The 17543-nt window shown below is 34.6% G+C and overlaps 1 protein-coding gene across 3 annotated transcripts in view; it reads left to right on the top strand.

Annotated features, from left to right (window-relative positions):
- The first annotated feature begins 6312 nt into the window (after positions 1–6312).
- The window catches only part of LOC125779023 (myrosinase 1), a 32387-nt gene continuing 21156 nt past the window's right edge, over positions 6313–17543 (top strand). Inside the window, exons 1-6 of one of the 3 annotated variants that reach the window (XM_049459378.1) lie at positions 6316–6800; positions 11147–11345; positions 12758–13642; positions 14288–14435; positions 14559–14649; positions 14776–15222. In XM_049459378.1, coding sequence (XP_049315335.1) covers positions 6733–6800; positions 11147–11345; positions 12758–13642; positions 14288–14435; positions 14559–14649; positions 14776–15064 — 1680 coding nt within the window. In that variant the 5' untranslated portion in view covers positions 6316–6732 and the 3' untranslated portion in view covers positions 15065–15222. Of the gene's footprint in view, positions 6801–11146; positions 11346–12757; positions 13643–14287; positions 14436–14558; positions 14650–14775; positions 15223–17543 lie in introns of those variants that run through there. The other 2 variants (XM_049459374.1, XM_049459372.1) reach the window with 2 other exon arrangements.

Genomic DNA, 17543 nt, shown 5'->3' with positions numbered 1-17543 from the left:
GAGCGTAAACAATGTTTTAGTAAATAATTAGTATTGATCATAAATGATCTTAAAATAGATCATGATAAAAATCGTAGCAAAAAAAACACAATTTTTAATGAAAAAATCAACTGTCCGTTTGACGGAATTAAAATTAGTCAAATTAGTCCAATGTCCGGACATAGTGTCCGGCTAACAGAAATTGAGATAAAGTACATATTCCAATATCCGGGCAGGCAGATATTTTAATACTCTATAAGTTATATTTCAATTTAAAAAAATTTAGAATGAATAATAAACTGGACCAAAAAAGAGTGTCCCTACAGAGTAAGCTATGGAAAGACGTTAACAGACATCCCTAAAAATGCGTTAAGTCTTAAGTTATTAAGTGTCTGAGTTTTTCATCAAATTGGGTTCCCAATCACATTTGACAAAGGAAGAAGAAGACATAATTTTTAATAAAATGTAGGTTTTCCAATTAAGAAGAACGTTTTTTTTGAACACGGTCCATAAAATAATCAATGACCATAGAAGAAAAACTCCGTCGAATAACGCTATTTTATATTACTGGAAAGATGCCTCAAAATGACGTGTCTTCCTTTAACAGGTTTCGAGAATGTAAAGGATTTAAAACTATTCGTTTTTTAACTGGGGTCTAACTAAGAAAATCCGCGATTGAGATTGCACGAATACAATCAAAAGTCTGAGAGCGGAAACAAAAATAAGTACGTTATTTCGACGTATCGTTACCTTACTAGATTTAAAAATGGACGGCCGAGGTAGAAGTTCTTTACGCTATTCTGAAAGCCTGATTTTCCGAGCTGCTTAATTTCCTGAAGAGTACTAGAAACGAGTACATTTAAGAAGATTTATCACGCATGTTGAATGGCGATAAGACTTTTCTTTGTGTCCAAAAACGGGAAAAGTGTTAGCAGTGACAGGTTACAAAAACGTCTACAACGTTTGTCTGCGTCAGAAAAGGATACTATAACAGTATTAAGTGTTATATCCGCTAACGGCACTATACTTCCCCCGATGGTTATCTTCCTTTTCTAAATTCCACCAAAAGATATATGTATATAGTAAGTCACATACCAGATGGCTGGTTTCTAGGCCATACTGGAAGTGGGTGGATGAAAAGTGAAACGTTCTGTGCAATTCCTGCTCCCAATAGTTTTGCTGCTCAATCCAAAGGTTGCCAGCTGAACGTTCCTCAGCGAGAGAAATTGATGGATATTCGATATGGTCAAAGGAACGTTCCTGAGTACCGTTTACAAGTTCACGCAGGGGTATCTCAGCATCGTAACAAATTGGGCAGTCGTAAATCGTCTCGCCATCAACTCAAATAAAAATGAGATGGTCTTATTTACTAGAATATGCAAGATCCCGGTGGCATCGCTGCCGTAAATGGTAAACATCCGTCTGCAAGTGGTGGATACAGTGAAATATCTAGGGCTCATCCTCTATAGGAAGCTTTCATGGAAGCCGAATATATCAAAGAACTACGTAAGCAGTATTTGATTTGCTTTCTTTGTTTTCCAAATGTAAACTTTTTTTCACCTTAGGGCTCCTCTGGCTGCCACTGAACCTTCCTAAGCGAGAGTCTTTATGGATATTCGATATGGTCAAAGGAAAGCTCAAGGAGTGGCGTTCATCAGCATGTGCAGTGCACTAATGCCCACTTTAACCATGGCACCTAACGCCATCTTGCACATATTGCGCGTAGACATCGTCGGAAGGTGTATGACTGTGAAAGTTGCTATTAGACTCAGAGAATTTGGGTGCGTAAAAGAAGTCTGAACACTCAGCAGAATCGATGGAAATTGTGAAGCTGATTAGCTAGCAAGAAAAGGCACCCTATAACCGTTAATGGGAGAATGGAAGCGGGTAGGTACTCTCGTATCCTCTTGTATTCTACTACTAGAAAGCTGGGCTTCGCAGAAGCTTGGTCAGCGCTTGGCCACCATCAGTACATGCGTTGTCGCAAAAGCCTTTTAGCCTAAGATCAATCGCAAGAGACCTAGTGATCGCTTTGCCCTCAGTAAGACTAAGCTTTTCCTAGTTGTGGAACTTTTAACAGACCATCGCCCTATTGGGGACATCGTCGAAAGGTGTATGACGATCAGACTCAGAGAATTTGCTTTCGTAAAAGAAGTCTGAACACTCAGCAGAATCGATGGAAATTGTGAAGCTGATTTGCTAGCAAGAAAAGACACCCTATGTTAATGAGAGAATGGAAGCGGGTCGGTGCTCTACTATGCGTTTTGCTAATTTATAAGTTCGAACACAGAAGCTACTCTTTTCTCAGGACTCACAAAGGACTACATATAGAAGTCCACGTGGGATCTTTAATCAGCCACCTAACCTGGTATTTGAAAGTTTTTCTTTTTGTTTTTGATTTATTGTAAGCTTTTGATAAAAATTTCTATTTATAAGCCAGTCTGAACTGTAATTTTTCACATAAAACGAACTTTTTTGGAAAGCCACCCCATGGTCTAACACCCGCATATGTATTTCAATTTGATTTAATTTTAAGAAGCAACATTTTTCTTACTGCCAAGCAGCTCTTTTCGGCGGTCCTTCCGGAGGTTTTTTAAAAATCATTCACGGATTATTAAAGTACATTAAGGGCAGTTTTCTCAATGTCTGGTTAGCGCCATCTGTCAGTTAAGTTCTGGTTAAATAACCGGTCCTTTACCGAAAGAAGGAGTCTGTGTTAAGTTAACCAGAGTTTTCAGATGACAGCTAAACAAACATTAAGAAAACAATTAATTTTTAGTAATTTTATTGAATTTGTTCATTTCGAAATACTAATTTGCACTGGATAAGTTATAGAGTAAGTTGAGTGAAAAAAAAATTTTGTTGCAAGGCTTAACATTGCAAGAAAAAACGGTCAATAATTTAATAATTTCATTGCAACAATTTTTCGCTCGTGCCAATTAGAATAATTTCATTTGTTTTTCTATACTTTTTTGTGGATTGAGTCAGCTAATATAATTTTTGACACAATTTACTGAAAAAGCAAAGCCATTGTCTGTTTAGTATGAGCCAGACATGAATTTCACAATTTAATCAGGAACCTTTTTTGGCTTATGCACAACCACTTGCTAAAGAACATCACATGATCAAATGTATAGTTTACGATTCTATAAAGGACATACAGATAAACATTCACTTTTATGTATGTGTGTATAGATTAAATAAAATGGCTATGCAAAAAACAATTTACAAAGAAACGTGCTTTTCTGGCTTCAAAATGGATAGTGGATTAAGGGCAAATAGTTTCTGGGATCTCGCGATCGGTTGTGCAAACCGCATTACAGAAAACATAAGAAATCAAAGTGATTAAGCATTTAATCACGCGAGAAGAAGCTGCTATTTGAAGTTGTATCTATTTGCGGTTATAAATAAAATAATAAAAATTCGTAAACAACAGTTAAACGTATGCTGAGGTGATGAACCGAATTTTCCAAAGAGTTGTATTTGAACTGTTTTACTTGCGTCACGGGGGATTCCCGATGTTTGCAGGTTTACCGCAAACCCTTATTAATAACATTGACAGCTTTATAGCACAGCACAGGCACAAATGTATAAAAATATATACATACATATATAAGTATATGTTTGTATGTATGTATATACATATATGTTTGCCGTTGAAAAATTTTGCTGGACCTTTCTGCAAATGCTCGCATTACTAATACATTTTAACTGTTAGCTGCTAATCTACGCCTTCGCTTTGACCGCCAAAGCGGACATTGAAAAAATTTCAAATTAAAACCGAGTTTATTCACATCGGTTTACTTGTAAAATTAACACTCAAACCAATTGCAGCAATTAGTGCGACAGACGTGTTTGAATTATTTCCGCAAATTATATAAATCCGTCTAATTTAAGCTTCTTCTATCTAAAAACTAAAATAGCTTTTCTCAAAACAACAAACATAAATACAAACAAATCTTCCATAGCACACTCATACTCGGCGTACATACATACACACATACATACGTACATGTGAATATATACATATGTAAGTATGTAAGTGATATATAATTTTTCGGAAACCTCTACCTCTCTTTCCTCGCATTATTTTTATGGGACAAATCATTTGGATGCTAATTTAATAGCCGAAAACCAGTCGAGAAAGGTGTCAAAACCCCCTAATGACTTATGACGTTATCCATACTTAATTTATGCGCAATCAAAGTAAATGCAGTGGTGAGTGTGCGTGTATAAGAGGGCGTGTTTTGCTCACTGACTGCCACCAAAATAGCCGTCGCAACACGTGAGCTGTTCTTCCCCTCTTGCTATTCAGCCCCGTTCACCGCATTCAGCCCCTCATTTTCTAGTCTAGAAGTCATTGGCTCAATTTGCGACAAGACTTGTTTACGGTAGCAAAAGTTGCACCGAATCTAATAAATACAATGTAATAAAATATGTAAAATCATATACTTGTACATAATAAAAAACACATAACAATTTAATATGTTATTGTTAATGGAATAATGAAAAGGTGACCGTGTAAATTCTGAATGATCTATGGGGTCTATTTTAAAAACACACATACATATTCATATGCATTATAGTTTAGTAAAAGGAAAGTGAATTGTTATTATGCATCCGTTGAGTAAATCGTTAGGTAACTGACAGTAACAGGGACAGGGACAGGAACCTAGTTGAGACGTTTACCAGCCGGGTTAACGGCAGCACCTGTCACACTTTTTCATTAACAATAACCGAAGTCGTTCCGAGTGCAAATACGATATGTTGCATAACAAAATGGAATGGATAACGGTAGTCATGTGAGCGTTAAGTATAACTTTCAACTACCGATGCAGAATCGAATGATATAGCTTTATAAGGCTTGCTAATTAGAGCAGTGTCATTATTTAAAATCAAAATTATTAGTGGGAAAGTGGGCCAAACTTAATTAAATAATTATCTTATATTAACTACATTATAGTAATCGATTAGTATTAGAAAAAGGAATGAGATGTTGCGGCAGCGTAAGTTCAAGATATGTATTTTATGCCTTTTTATTTTTAAATTCTTTGATAACATTCTTTTACAGGGCCACGCAAGGCATTCTCCGGAATAGCCTCGAGAGCCGAGGTGCATGCTGCTTAGATCCCCTCTCATCGGTCTTTTCAGGCAAGGAAACAAAAAAGTCCGAGGGCCACATCTGAGCTGTAGGGTGGCTGCGGAAGCGTTGGGTTGCCGACCTTGGCGGTATGAGCCGAGGCGTGGTCGTGGTGCAACTTCCAATCGGCTGCGATGTCTTGTCGGACCCGATTGACCCTCCGTTTGAGTTTCTTAAGCATTTTCAGGTAAAACTCGACGTTAACGGTTAGTCCAAGAGGAACAAATTCATGGTGAACGATGCCTTTGATGTCAAAAAAGACAATGAGCATCGTTTCACTTGTGATTTACTCATTCTTCCCTTTTTGGGGCGAGAAGATGACGGCGTGTACCACTCAGAAGATTGCCTATTAGTCTCGGGATCATTCTCAAAGATCCCTGACTGGTCACCTATGATTACGTTATGCAAACGTCTCTGTCGCAGATTTACTAAGTTTCACATAGAATTTAAACGCGTATCTCTGTTCTCACGAACGCTGAATTTTCGGCTTGCATTACTCACAGAAACACGTCGCGGGAAAATGTTTGTCCTGGCTCTCCAGCTGGTAGGAGACAGCTGACCAGCCGCTCGTTCGTTAGCTAGGAATGTCTTCTACGGAATCCGAAGTTAAGTCGTGGCGAAAGAAAATTAGTCCTTTTACTTCCTGACAAACCCTGTTCGTAGAAAGATATACTTTGGCTTGTATTGGTACGGAAACTTAGCGAAACCTTTTCTTATTCGAGCTCATCCTTATTTCATCAACACACTTAAATTTTGAAGGCGAAGTTTTACTTAACGTATTCCCCATAAATATAATCCAATTGCTCCGATTATTGATTACATATCCCGAATGGGGCGATCGGCACTGACCGCTAGTATTGGTAGCCCTAACCTACAGACAGACATACTTAACTGTGTTTTTGCAAAAGCTTTCAATACAAGCGGTTCTGAACGCCTTTCTAAGATTTGCTGTTGCGTTACGTATTTGACGTTTCTGAATGTGCTCAGTAGCAAGCGCAGTTGCTTACGAGCATTTAATACGATCGCCGTTCGACAGGTTTTTTTTTTATCGTTGCAGCGGCAGCGGCAGCGTCGGTGGCGGCTACTGTGATTGTTGCTGGCGTTGTGTGTTCAATTGACTCTGCCGCCGCCGTCAACTCTGCTGCGAACGTTATTTGCGCTGCTGGCAGTTAGTTTAAAATGAGTGGTCCTAACACGTTATTGTCATTTGGCCGCCTACAGTCTGGCTTGAAGAAACGTCAAAATTACTAATTCGCATATCGACTAGGTTAAATTCGTATATACGGTTTGAAAGTGTCGAACTTGCCATAAAGCATATTGTACGAAAAAGAGACTTTGCGGCCAAATTTTGCAGCGAAAAGTTCGTGGTTTTTTTTAGCAAACAAAATATGGTGTTTTAATTTCGTGCAAATAATTATCTACAAGTAGCAATTAGCGAGAAACAATAAGATAAAATACTTTATGAGACATTAAGACGTTTGTCAAGCCAAAGAAAGCAAATATAATACCATATTGTATATATAAAGTAAATAACGGTTCGTGAGAAAAGCTAAATATAGCACAATAAGAATTAAGAGAATTAAGTGAATTGTCACAGTGTACCTGAAAGCAATATGGAGAAATTGTATCTGCATTTGATAACATTTTTGTGCATGATCGCGCTGTGTGTCTCCTTGCCAACGTAAGTATCCTTGATTGAAGAGGGATCCTTTTTATAAAATGACTTTACCAAGGTCACGGTTGCTTTTATAAAAATTAGTAAAAAAAAATTTTTTTGCGCTACAAACATACATTTTGCACTAATTAAGGTGAGCAGCATTTCGAAAATCGACTTTGAAATTTTACCAGCTGTAGAATATGCAAATATTATGTCAAGTGATTTGCGTGTAATAAGAAATGATAATTATTTGCATTTCGTTGTGAAAAAAATTTAAAAATGCAAATGGAGCACACAACATGAGTTATAAAAATCGAAATATATAACACAACTGAAGCAATTTTCGTAACTTTTACTCGATTTTTATTTAAAATAAAATCAAAAATGTGTGACTATTTTGGAAAAGTATAAACTTTTTGATAATATTATAATTAATAAATGTAATGTTTGTGAATGCATTGAGAAATATTTAAGGCATCACCTCAGTGTGAACCTCCGAGAAATCACTGATTTTCGCGAATTTTGGTTTTAATGTTGAAATTAACTAATCGGTTCGGTTTTTTTTAATAAATACATTCACGACGAATAAAAAAATAATTTTTCTGTGTTTATAATAGTTAAATAAATTGTTGAAATGGCACGTAAAAAAGGTACTGTACGATGTTCACGATTGCGGCCGCAATTTTGGTCTATGTAAAACAAAAATTTGAAAAATATTATTCAACTGTAGAAAAGTCGGTATCGCGCTATAGAAGCCTTTTTTTGTTTTTTTTTTTTGAAATTTGACAAAATGGCGGCGGTTTGAACAAAAATTATCGAATTTGGCACTTTTTTCGACAGTTTTTCGTATAAAAAAATAATAGGAAGATTTCAAGAAACAAAAAAGAACGCTTCCGTAGCGCTTAACCGAATGGCGTTAAAAATGTTCTCTCCGAATTGGAACTAGATATCTTCAAAATTCTTGTCTTGAGCCTAGAAACCGTTTTAAGAAACACTATTTTGAGAAAAACGCGCTTAAGATTGGAAAAAGATTTTTCGAAAATTAAACACTGTGACGATCCCTTAAGGCAAAAACTGTTGATGATTTTTGTTTCCCTTTTTCAATATTCAATTTCATTTTAACGCTATTCTTGAAAAAAAATAAACACAACAAAAATAACAAAAGTAGTAATATTTTTTGCATGTTTAATTGAGCAACGAAACAATTCATTGTTCTTAGCAGAATGCATTTTCCGTGCTTATGTTATTGAGATTTCCCGCGAAGCAACTCAAAAGTGCATTTATTATAAAAGAAATCACGTGTCTGCACATTGTACAATGTAGCGAAAATAATAAAACAACAAAATTGTATGGATATATGTGTGTATGTGTAGGTGTATGCAGTTCTCAATTGCTTTTGTTGGATGTTTGATAAGATTGCACTAATTTTATTTTATTATACTAAAGTTGCTTAAAGGCATATAGATCTTATCACTTTAAGTCTCGTATAACGTTGAGAATATTTTTAAATAAACATTACCGCTTTTATTGCCCATCATTCGGTTCATGCAGCAATTGGATTTTAAAGTATGTTAAAAAACAACAATAAATAACCGAGTGTCAATATGTATTTAACTAATCAAGATGTCTACAGACTTGCGAATTTGATAACTAAAAGTGCATTTGTTGCGAACTTGTCGAGAGAAATGAGTTTTTTTGAGGTACTTGGATTTATAATTTCATCAATCATTCAAAGATTTTCAGTGGAGATAATTTTTAACAAAAAACAAATGTTTTTTCACAATGAAAAATCACTTTTATTGCGGATTTTAGGAACGATTTATGAACTAGATTGCTTTTTGCGCTAAATATGCTCCTATAATAACTTACGTGTAAGTACATTTGCAATTGAAATTTTCTTTCGCATTTTATGTCCCCGATTTATGTGACAATCTTTCTCTGCAAGAGCGAACAGCTGTTGCTTTAAGTGCTTTCATGGCACGCGCGCTTGATTTTCCTAGCATTGTCAAGGCCTGACATGCCACACAGCGAGCCACACGACTAATTCCTGTAGTGTTTGTCAGTCGCGGTGTGGTTTACAGCTTCACTGCTTATTCTCACTAATAAGAGTGATTACTTAATGGATTTCAAGGCCGTCGGTTTCTTTTGAAGTTAGATCGCTATATCCATGGCAGTGAATGCTATGAAATAATGAATTGCTTTGGTTCAATTTAAAGTAATGAGTAAATATGTATGTTTGGCAATAATTCAAACGTTAGTTATGTCCACATACACTGCCGAACAGATTTTCATTCCGTGATTTACATATGCACATACCTATATATTATGTATGTATATTAGCATTGTGATATACAGACAATAAAAATCAATATAGGTACATATTTTGTAGATTTATTGAATTAAGTTAATTGTGATTTTTGTTTATTATGAGCTTTTATTAGTAATTATATTCAATTGCAAGACCACACTTGATAAAAAAAAAACCAAACAAAAAGCTTTATTAATGCAAAAACCGTGATTATCAGTGGTTCAATAAAACTCTTGTATATCAAATGTACATACATCACATATTATAATGTTTGAGTGTATGTATGTTGTCAATAATATCGTTAATAACAATTAAACTGGCTAATTCCGACACTTGACGCCCCAACCTGTCAAATAAAGTCAGTTAAACCCGCGCACCTATGTACATACGCATAGCACCTGTGCCATGCCTCTACGAGTATATGTATGTATGAGTGTTAGAACTTGTTGCACTAGCTTAAAAAATGTAAACAAAGAAATCAAGGTAATTTCGGCCGAAACCCGCTTGACTTGGTAAATCTATTGCGCTGACTTATCCAAAGAAATACGCAAATCACCGACGTAATCGAATAAAGGTGATTTTTACGTCTTTGCCGCCGCTGATAAACTCACATAAACATGCGCACATACATATATGTATATACATATATACATATGTATGTATGTGTGCGTTGGCAAATAAAATGTGCACGGCAATGTCAAGCATTCAGGTTATTACACTGTGCGCACGTTACATTTTCGGCGCTAACTGAATAATTAACAAAAAAAAGTAAACAAAAAGAACAGAAATAAACTAAAATTACTCACTTCTCAAGCGAACAAGCGCACCAACACAGGTGGATTTCTGTGTTTCCGAAAAGGTCAAAATATTCGCAAATTCGTGTTCACTTTAGTGGGTTAATGGTAACACCTGTTATGGTGAATTCGATACTTATCAGAGGATTTTTTTTTTAATTTCAATAATTTTTTAAAATACCTAGATATGCACATATTTTCCATTAATCTATAGAGAAAAGGCACAGTGCTTGAAATTTTTTTACAAAATGGAAACAACAATAAATACATTATTAGTCGTAATATTGTATAATTTATTTTGCTATATTAAATTAACTCGTCAGCAATAAGATTTGGTGTTATGTAAGTTCCAATTGACTCATTAACGTAATTTTCTGATTATATGCAATCACTGTTCTGAGAAATTTTTGTTTGTGTATAATGATTCAAATATAAGCAGTTTCTCTGTTGCCGTCAAATAGTTTTCTCATAGTTATTATTATTTTTATTGTTGTTGTATTATACTGTTTTAATTACAGCTATTGTATATATGAATATTTTGCCCTTTCTTCATTCGCAAATTAATAATTGTTAGATGTGAATTAAAAAGTTTGCTATACCTCAAAATTGAGGGTATGTCATCTCATTAAATAACACAATTCGAAGTTTTATCTGATTATTTCACAATATTTTACAATATGTAAATGAAGCACCCGTGACGATATCTGAGTAAAACTTTGTATTTATAAATAGTGTCTTCAAATTAAACCATCTCGAAATCGGACTTCAGTGCTTATGCTTGATTTTTAAACGAAAGTATCGGCCAATCTGTAAGGTATCTTTATCGAATTCAAAAGTATATTTTCCTAAGGTACCATAGTGGTTGAGTCTAGGTTAAGTTAATTAGAACTTTACTGACAGATCGCTGCTTACCAGACATTGAGAAAACGGTTCTAAATTGTCCATGTAGAGAATATTTTAACGAGGTTTGGTGTTTGTCACAGCTATGATGAATTTATTGGTTGCTGTTAGTAGATTAATAAATAATAAAATATTGAGTATATGAGCTATAATATAAGTTAACATTAATACCAAATATTATTGTTATCCATTCACGATGTGATCGATCAACGAATATAGAATCTATATACAACATTTATTAATATAAATTTTTTCCATACACACTAAATATGCCACCAGTGCTGATATTTGAAAATTGATCTTAGCCTTACTTGTTTCTTTATTAGTATTTTAAATTATAATTTTAATTTTAATGTTTTCATTTACAGACGGCCACCAGTGGAACCAAAAGGACGACAATTTCCTCACGACTTCATTTGGGGCATCGGTACGTCAGCATATCAAATTGAGGGTGGCTGGAATGCATCTGGCAAAGGAGAGTCAATTTGGGATCATCTAACACACAATTACCCGGAAAAAATTACTGATCAGTCAAATGGGGATGTTTCATCTGATAGTTATCATCAGGTAAAAAATACGAATACAATTAGACATACTTATATCATATAACCTGAATGCATGTATATGTGTACATATGCATTCCACAGAGCACAATTATTTTGATATAGAAAAGCGGGGAACTTTGTTCTATATTTATAAATATTATTTTTCTCAAAATTCTAGGAATATTATCGTACTTTTTCTATGATATAGTCGATTACGAGCTATAATTTGAACTGAAAACTGGTATGCAAATGTTTGCAAATTTTCTGTTGTTGTTAAATAGCACTTTCATGCCTAGAAGTGATTGCTTAGAAATTACGATGAAAATTATTGACCAATTAATGAAGCAGTCTGGGGTGTGATGACATCCAATGCTTGTTTTTATATATGTATATTTTCCAATTTTTGTAAGACTATTTACATATTCAAATCAAACTGCTATAAAACTAAGCGTTTGTGTGTAAAATAGGGTGCTCGATTTCTGAATCTAACTAAATCTAAATTAGTACAGAACAATAATAATTTAAACAGAAAAAAGTAAACGAAAACGCAAATATTGGAATATAAATCAGCAGCAGAGTTTATATAGATTCTACAATACCGAAATTCAAGGAGAATTTTATGTAATGTATAAGTTAAAGTCAAATTTTAATTTCGTAATTGACGTTTAATTTGATTAACATTTTTGGCATTATTAGACGCCCACTTACGAAAATTTGGAATTGTTGGAATTTGCTAGAGAACAAGTTAGTTCACCCTAATATAAGATACAAGTAGAGATTTACATTCACCAAATGCATAAATTAACTCGAAAGCGGTAACTAATGTGCATTAATTAAACGAAAGTCATAAAAGTATATTCCAATGGTCCAAACAGGTGGCTATTTGTAAGCACAATTTAACTGCAAAGAATAATTTTATATGCACATGTTGACAAGATCGATTAATGCGGATTAATTGAATTAATTGACTTAATATGTGGATAGGCGTTACGAATTGACATGACTTAAGTAGTCGTAGGTGTCGGAAAGACAAATAAAAAGTTCCCTTGCAACGGGTTGCTAATATTATTATCAATTGTGGATTGATAAAAACAAATCTTGAGATTTTATCGACCGCAGTCGAAAGATTCATGATTTCTAAAAGATTATATAACTGAAGGAACCACTTCAAACATTTTGCTTATAAACAACTATGCCTTAGAAATGAATTCAGAAAAGAATAAAAGACACAACTTTAGTGCAAACAATGAAGACACCTGAAAATGTTGCAAATTAATGAACTATTGATAAAACACTAGCCAGTGTAGTGTTGAAACAAGGGCTTCTTTGTTATCTTTTCATTCCATAGCAAAATCAATGTTTTCCTCTGCTACTACAATTGAAACTCTTTATCTAAATAATTGTTACATTTTTTTTCGATTTCCCTCCGTATAGTGGCGTCGCGATGTGCAAATGGTGCGTGACTTAAACGTACACGTGTACCGATTTTCGATCTCATGGCCCCGCATAATGCCGGGCGGCTATATGAATAATGTCAGCAGTGAAGGTATTCGCTACTACAGTGATCTGATTGACGAACTCCTGCACTATAATATTACACCAATGGTCACAATCTATCACTGGGATCTACCACAACGTTTACAAGAATTGGGTGGCTGGACCAATCCCGAAATTATACCAGTATTTAAAGATTATGCGCGTCTACTGTTCGAGATGTATGGCGATCGTGTAAAGATCTGGACAACGATCAATGAACCGTGGCATATATGTGAATTTGGTTATGGTGTTGATTATATGGCGCCCTCCTATAATTATCCTGGAATTCCGAACTATTTGTGCGCACACAATTTACTAAAGACACATGCCGAAGTGGTGCATATGTATCGTGACCAATATCAGGAACTACAGAAGGGTAAAATCGGTATCACTATGGACACATCGTATATGCAACCGAAAACAGATTCGGACGATGATCGTGAAGCATCTGAGCGTGCTTTGCAATTCTATATAGGCTGGTTTGCACATCCGATATTCTCGAAAACTGGCAACTATCCACAAATCATGATCGATCGTATACGCAATTTGAGCAAAGAACAAGGTTTCACTCGTTCACGTTTGCCGGAATTCACACAGGAAGAAATAAATCGCATACGCGGAACTTCGGATTTCTTTGGCCTTAATTCATATACAACTAAACGAGTTACGAAGAACGATCATAACAATACTGTTAATTTTCCCACGCCATCATTCAGTCACGATATGGGCGTTGTCGAAGATCAAGATCCCAACTGGACGGGTTCGGGTTCGTCATGGTTAAAGGTAAGTGAAACTTAAATATTCCTCAATTAATTCTTTTATTTCTGAAATTGAAGTGCGTAGAAATAGAGTTGAATATAGTTTGTTATTCATCATAACCAAATTTTAAGTATAATAAATAAATTAGCATATTTTAGAGACAGTTATTCAATATCTTAAAAGTAGACCTTCTTGCTTTTTTTCGTGGAAAACTGAGAAAGACAATTAAACCTGTTTTTGAAAAATTTAAATAATTTTACTTGTTAAGCATTTTTACATAACCATATACATACATATGCATCAATAAGATAGTGCAAACAAATTTGAATAATAATTAATTTATTACATATTTTCGATTTCTATTAATTTATAATTATATGGGATTCCTATGAATTTATGCTCAATTAAGAAATATACAGATATACCTCTTTTATGCAGATGTTATTTATGTATCTATTTTAGTATATCTAAAATTAGTCTTTATTGATAAGTTCCGCTAACCATTTTGAGTGAAAACTCTTAAAGAAATATATTAGAAAAAAACCAGCTTGAAAGTTGAGGAGTTCAAGTATAAAAAGTCACTTAATGAGTCTGAACCACTATTCTCAGTTTTCAAAAAATATATAAAAATTTTTAGTAATGAAAACATTTTCAATTGACAAATTGTAGGTCGTTCCCAAAGGCATGTATAATTTAATCATGTGGATCATGCGAGAATATGATAATCCGCCTTTAATTGTGACTGAAAATGGCGTAAGCGACAAAGGCGGCCTTGAGGATTACAAACGCGTTGATTATCTCAACGCTTATCTATCCGGTAAGTCTCAAATATTTATGGATAGACATATAGAGATATATTTATTGAGAGGATTTGAAAGAAATAATCTCTAGTTATTTATACTTATTTTATAATATAATGGATCTTTATTAATGATTACAGCCATTTTGGACGCCATTGAAGATGGTGCAAATGTACAGGGATACACTTATTGGAGCTTGATGGATAGCTACGAGTGGAAAGTTGGCTACACGTAAGTATTTTATACTAACTTTCCTGATTTTACGAATGCTTTCGAAAATTGTTTTGAACCTTAAATAAAAAATCTAGTTAAAAAATGCCGATACGTTTTTTACCAAGTTTTTCTTACATATTTTAGAGAAAAATTCGGTCTCTACCACGTGGACTTCAATCATCCGAATCGCACGCGTACGCCCAAGATCGCTGCCAAGGTCTATGCGCAGATTTGCAAGACGAACACGATCGATTGGAGCTATCGGCCAACATTGGATGAATACCAAATTAACGCGATGGCACAGCTACCCGAAGTTGAGGCCGTTGGCGATTCTACATCGAGTGCGAGTACTATATACAACACATTAACTGGTCGAAGTTGGCATAACATAACATTAGTCTTGTTAATTGTAAATTACTTACTACGAATCTAAGTTTCCATCTCAGTTAATGTTGCCTTAAGGTGTGCTTTGTAAATACGAAGAAATGTACATATATAGTATTTAATTCTCTCGTTAGTTAATGGCTAAAGTATTATATTATTTATATTAAAAGAAGATACCTAATAAAAAATTTTATACTATTAAAAATATGGTATTTTTGGTTTTTATATAAAGTAAAATTAATTGATCAATTAATAGGAGACAATGCAACTATGTTGGATAAACAAAAGTTTGTTTGAAGCTAATTTATTTCAACCACAAAGCTGGTCATTTGTGAATTTGGAAAGAAATTTCATTAATATTGACTAGGAGGGCTTGAAGGCAAAATTCGGGATCTTGGTGTTGCATTTGTTTTAGATATTTGCTCAATTTTGTCGTTGTTGAAAACTGGAACTAATTTCTTTAATTCGCTAACATTGGGTAATTATGGTTAACATTTCGTCATACCAAATGTTTATACCCTGAATATATTATAAGTTTGTCACGATGTTTGTAACACCCTGAAGGAAGCGTCGGAGACCCTATAGAGTATATATATAAATGATCCGTATGTTGAGCTGAGTCGATTTAGCCATGTCCGTCTGTCTGTCTGTGTCTGTAAATATATATTTCAGATCGGATTACTATAACATATACATAGCTGCCATACAAACTGAACAGATAGTTACCAACAGAAATGCACCTGTGAAGGGTATTTAGCTTCGGTGCAACCGAAGTTAACGTTTTTTCTTGTTTTCATGTACAAAAGTAAGACGGTTTGTAAGACTAAAACTTACATTTTTTTTCAAACCCCTTTATACCAGAATAATACACATGCAAGATATACTATAAGTACTTATACACGGGTAGTATTACTCACGTACTTACGATATGTGCCTAATTGGGTGTACTTACGCTGTAATATTTTGAGAACACTTGGAGTCTTTGAGTGGCTTTGCGAAGTTTCAAATTTGCACAAATGCAATTAAAGTTCGTCATCTATCCAGATATTTGAGTACCTGGTATATCAGGGGCGGATCCAGAAATAGTTTTTGAGGTGAACGAGGGTCAATAAACATTTAATTGAAACATCAAGATTATTTTATTAAATATCGCAGTCTTTATACAGTTTAACATCATGGTGGAAAAATTTCAAATCGACCTTCTAATATCAAATCCTACTAAATTGAAAAAACACATTATAAACCGTACAAGCGCGGGTAACACGTTTAATTGCAATGTAAAATAATTCTGTAGTCAGTTCGGATATTAAATACAAATTTTCACAAAACAAAACAAGGTGGCCCAAGTTTTGAGAATCTTTCGAGAACTTTTTCCACAGGGACTTCAATATCTTAATGCGTGTGCAGCAACGCCAGGCCTATCAATGATCTTGGAGTATGTTCGTCCTCAGCTACGTTTTCATGCGGCGAAGTGTCGAAAAAGAGCGTTCAGAGCTCGCATATGCGACAGGAAGTGTGCAAAATATGCGACTGAAACTATGAGTTATGGGGTATAGTTCTACATCGCAGTTCTTCAATGTTTCCAATGCAGTAGTCGGTAACTTGTTGCCTTATGTTTTTGCTTCTGCCCGGCACTGCCAGCGATCAAGTTCACCTTTGAGCTTCAAAACGTAGTAACGACGTAGTAATTATCCAAAAGGCATTTGAATCCATCTATCAAGCAGTCAAAAAGATTTTCCATTTTTTTGGTTTTCAAAGCACATTTCAGCAAACACAGTTGAAATCCATCAAAGACTTCTCAAGAAAAGCGCGCCTTCAAATATTCGCGGATTGTATTCAACAGAGGAATGCACACGGACGCCCTATAGTATTTAAACTTCCCCCATGTTCCTCCTCTGAATCCGCCACTGGGTATGTACACACATGCATACGTCATTCATATTGTCCCTCTTATGCACAGTGGTGTGTTCATAATACGACACGACAATAAAGTAAAAGTAATTGTTCCCGTTAAAGAAAATGGACAGTCATTCTAAGAAAACAATTATATTTAATCTCACTTCTGTATATATATTTTCATTGTTACCTGTAGCAGTCTTAAGTCACAATTAAAACTTTGTAAATTTATACAGTAAGCCCTCGAATTAAGTTCACTTTCTTATTTCGATCATTAGGGTGGATAATCCCGTACTTAGTGTCTATGATAATTTTGCTTCTAGAAATTTTCGGCATTTTTGTGACAAAAATTGGACATTTCGGTACTAAATATCACATCGTATCGATGCTTTAAAAATATTAAAAAAAATTTAATTAAATAAATTTAAAGTCTCCCTTAATTGCCAATATTTTCAAGTACTTTGGTTTTATGTCGGGACTTTCTGGAACAAATGAAATTAGTAATTAAGGTATTACTTTACATGTTTTCTTTACACATTTCCCACGTTCATCGGTTTGAAGTACAACCAAAGTAAACGAAGTGTTTATGACAAAAACATTGCGCATGAGTATTTTGGGTCTGTTCTGTATGA

The sequence above is a fragment of the Bactrocera dorsalis genome, chromosome 5 (assembly GCF_023373825.1).
Source record: "Bactrocera dorsalis isolate Fly_Bdor chromosome 5, ASM2337382v1, whole genome shotgun sequence".
In the NCBI taxonomy this organism is placed as follows: Eukaryota; Metazoa; Arthropoda; class Insecta; order Diptera; family Tephritidae; genus Bactrocera; species Bactrocera dorsalis.
Note: the sequence above shows the minus strand (reverse complement) of the source record. Positions and strands in the feature narration are given on the sequence as shown.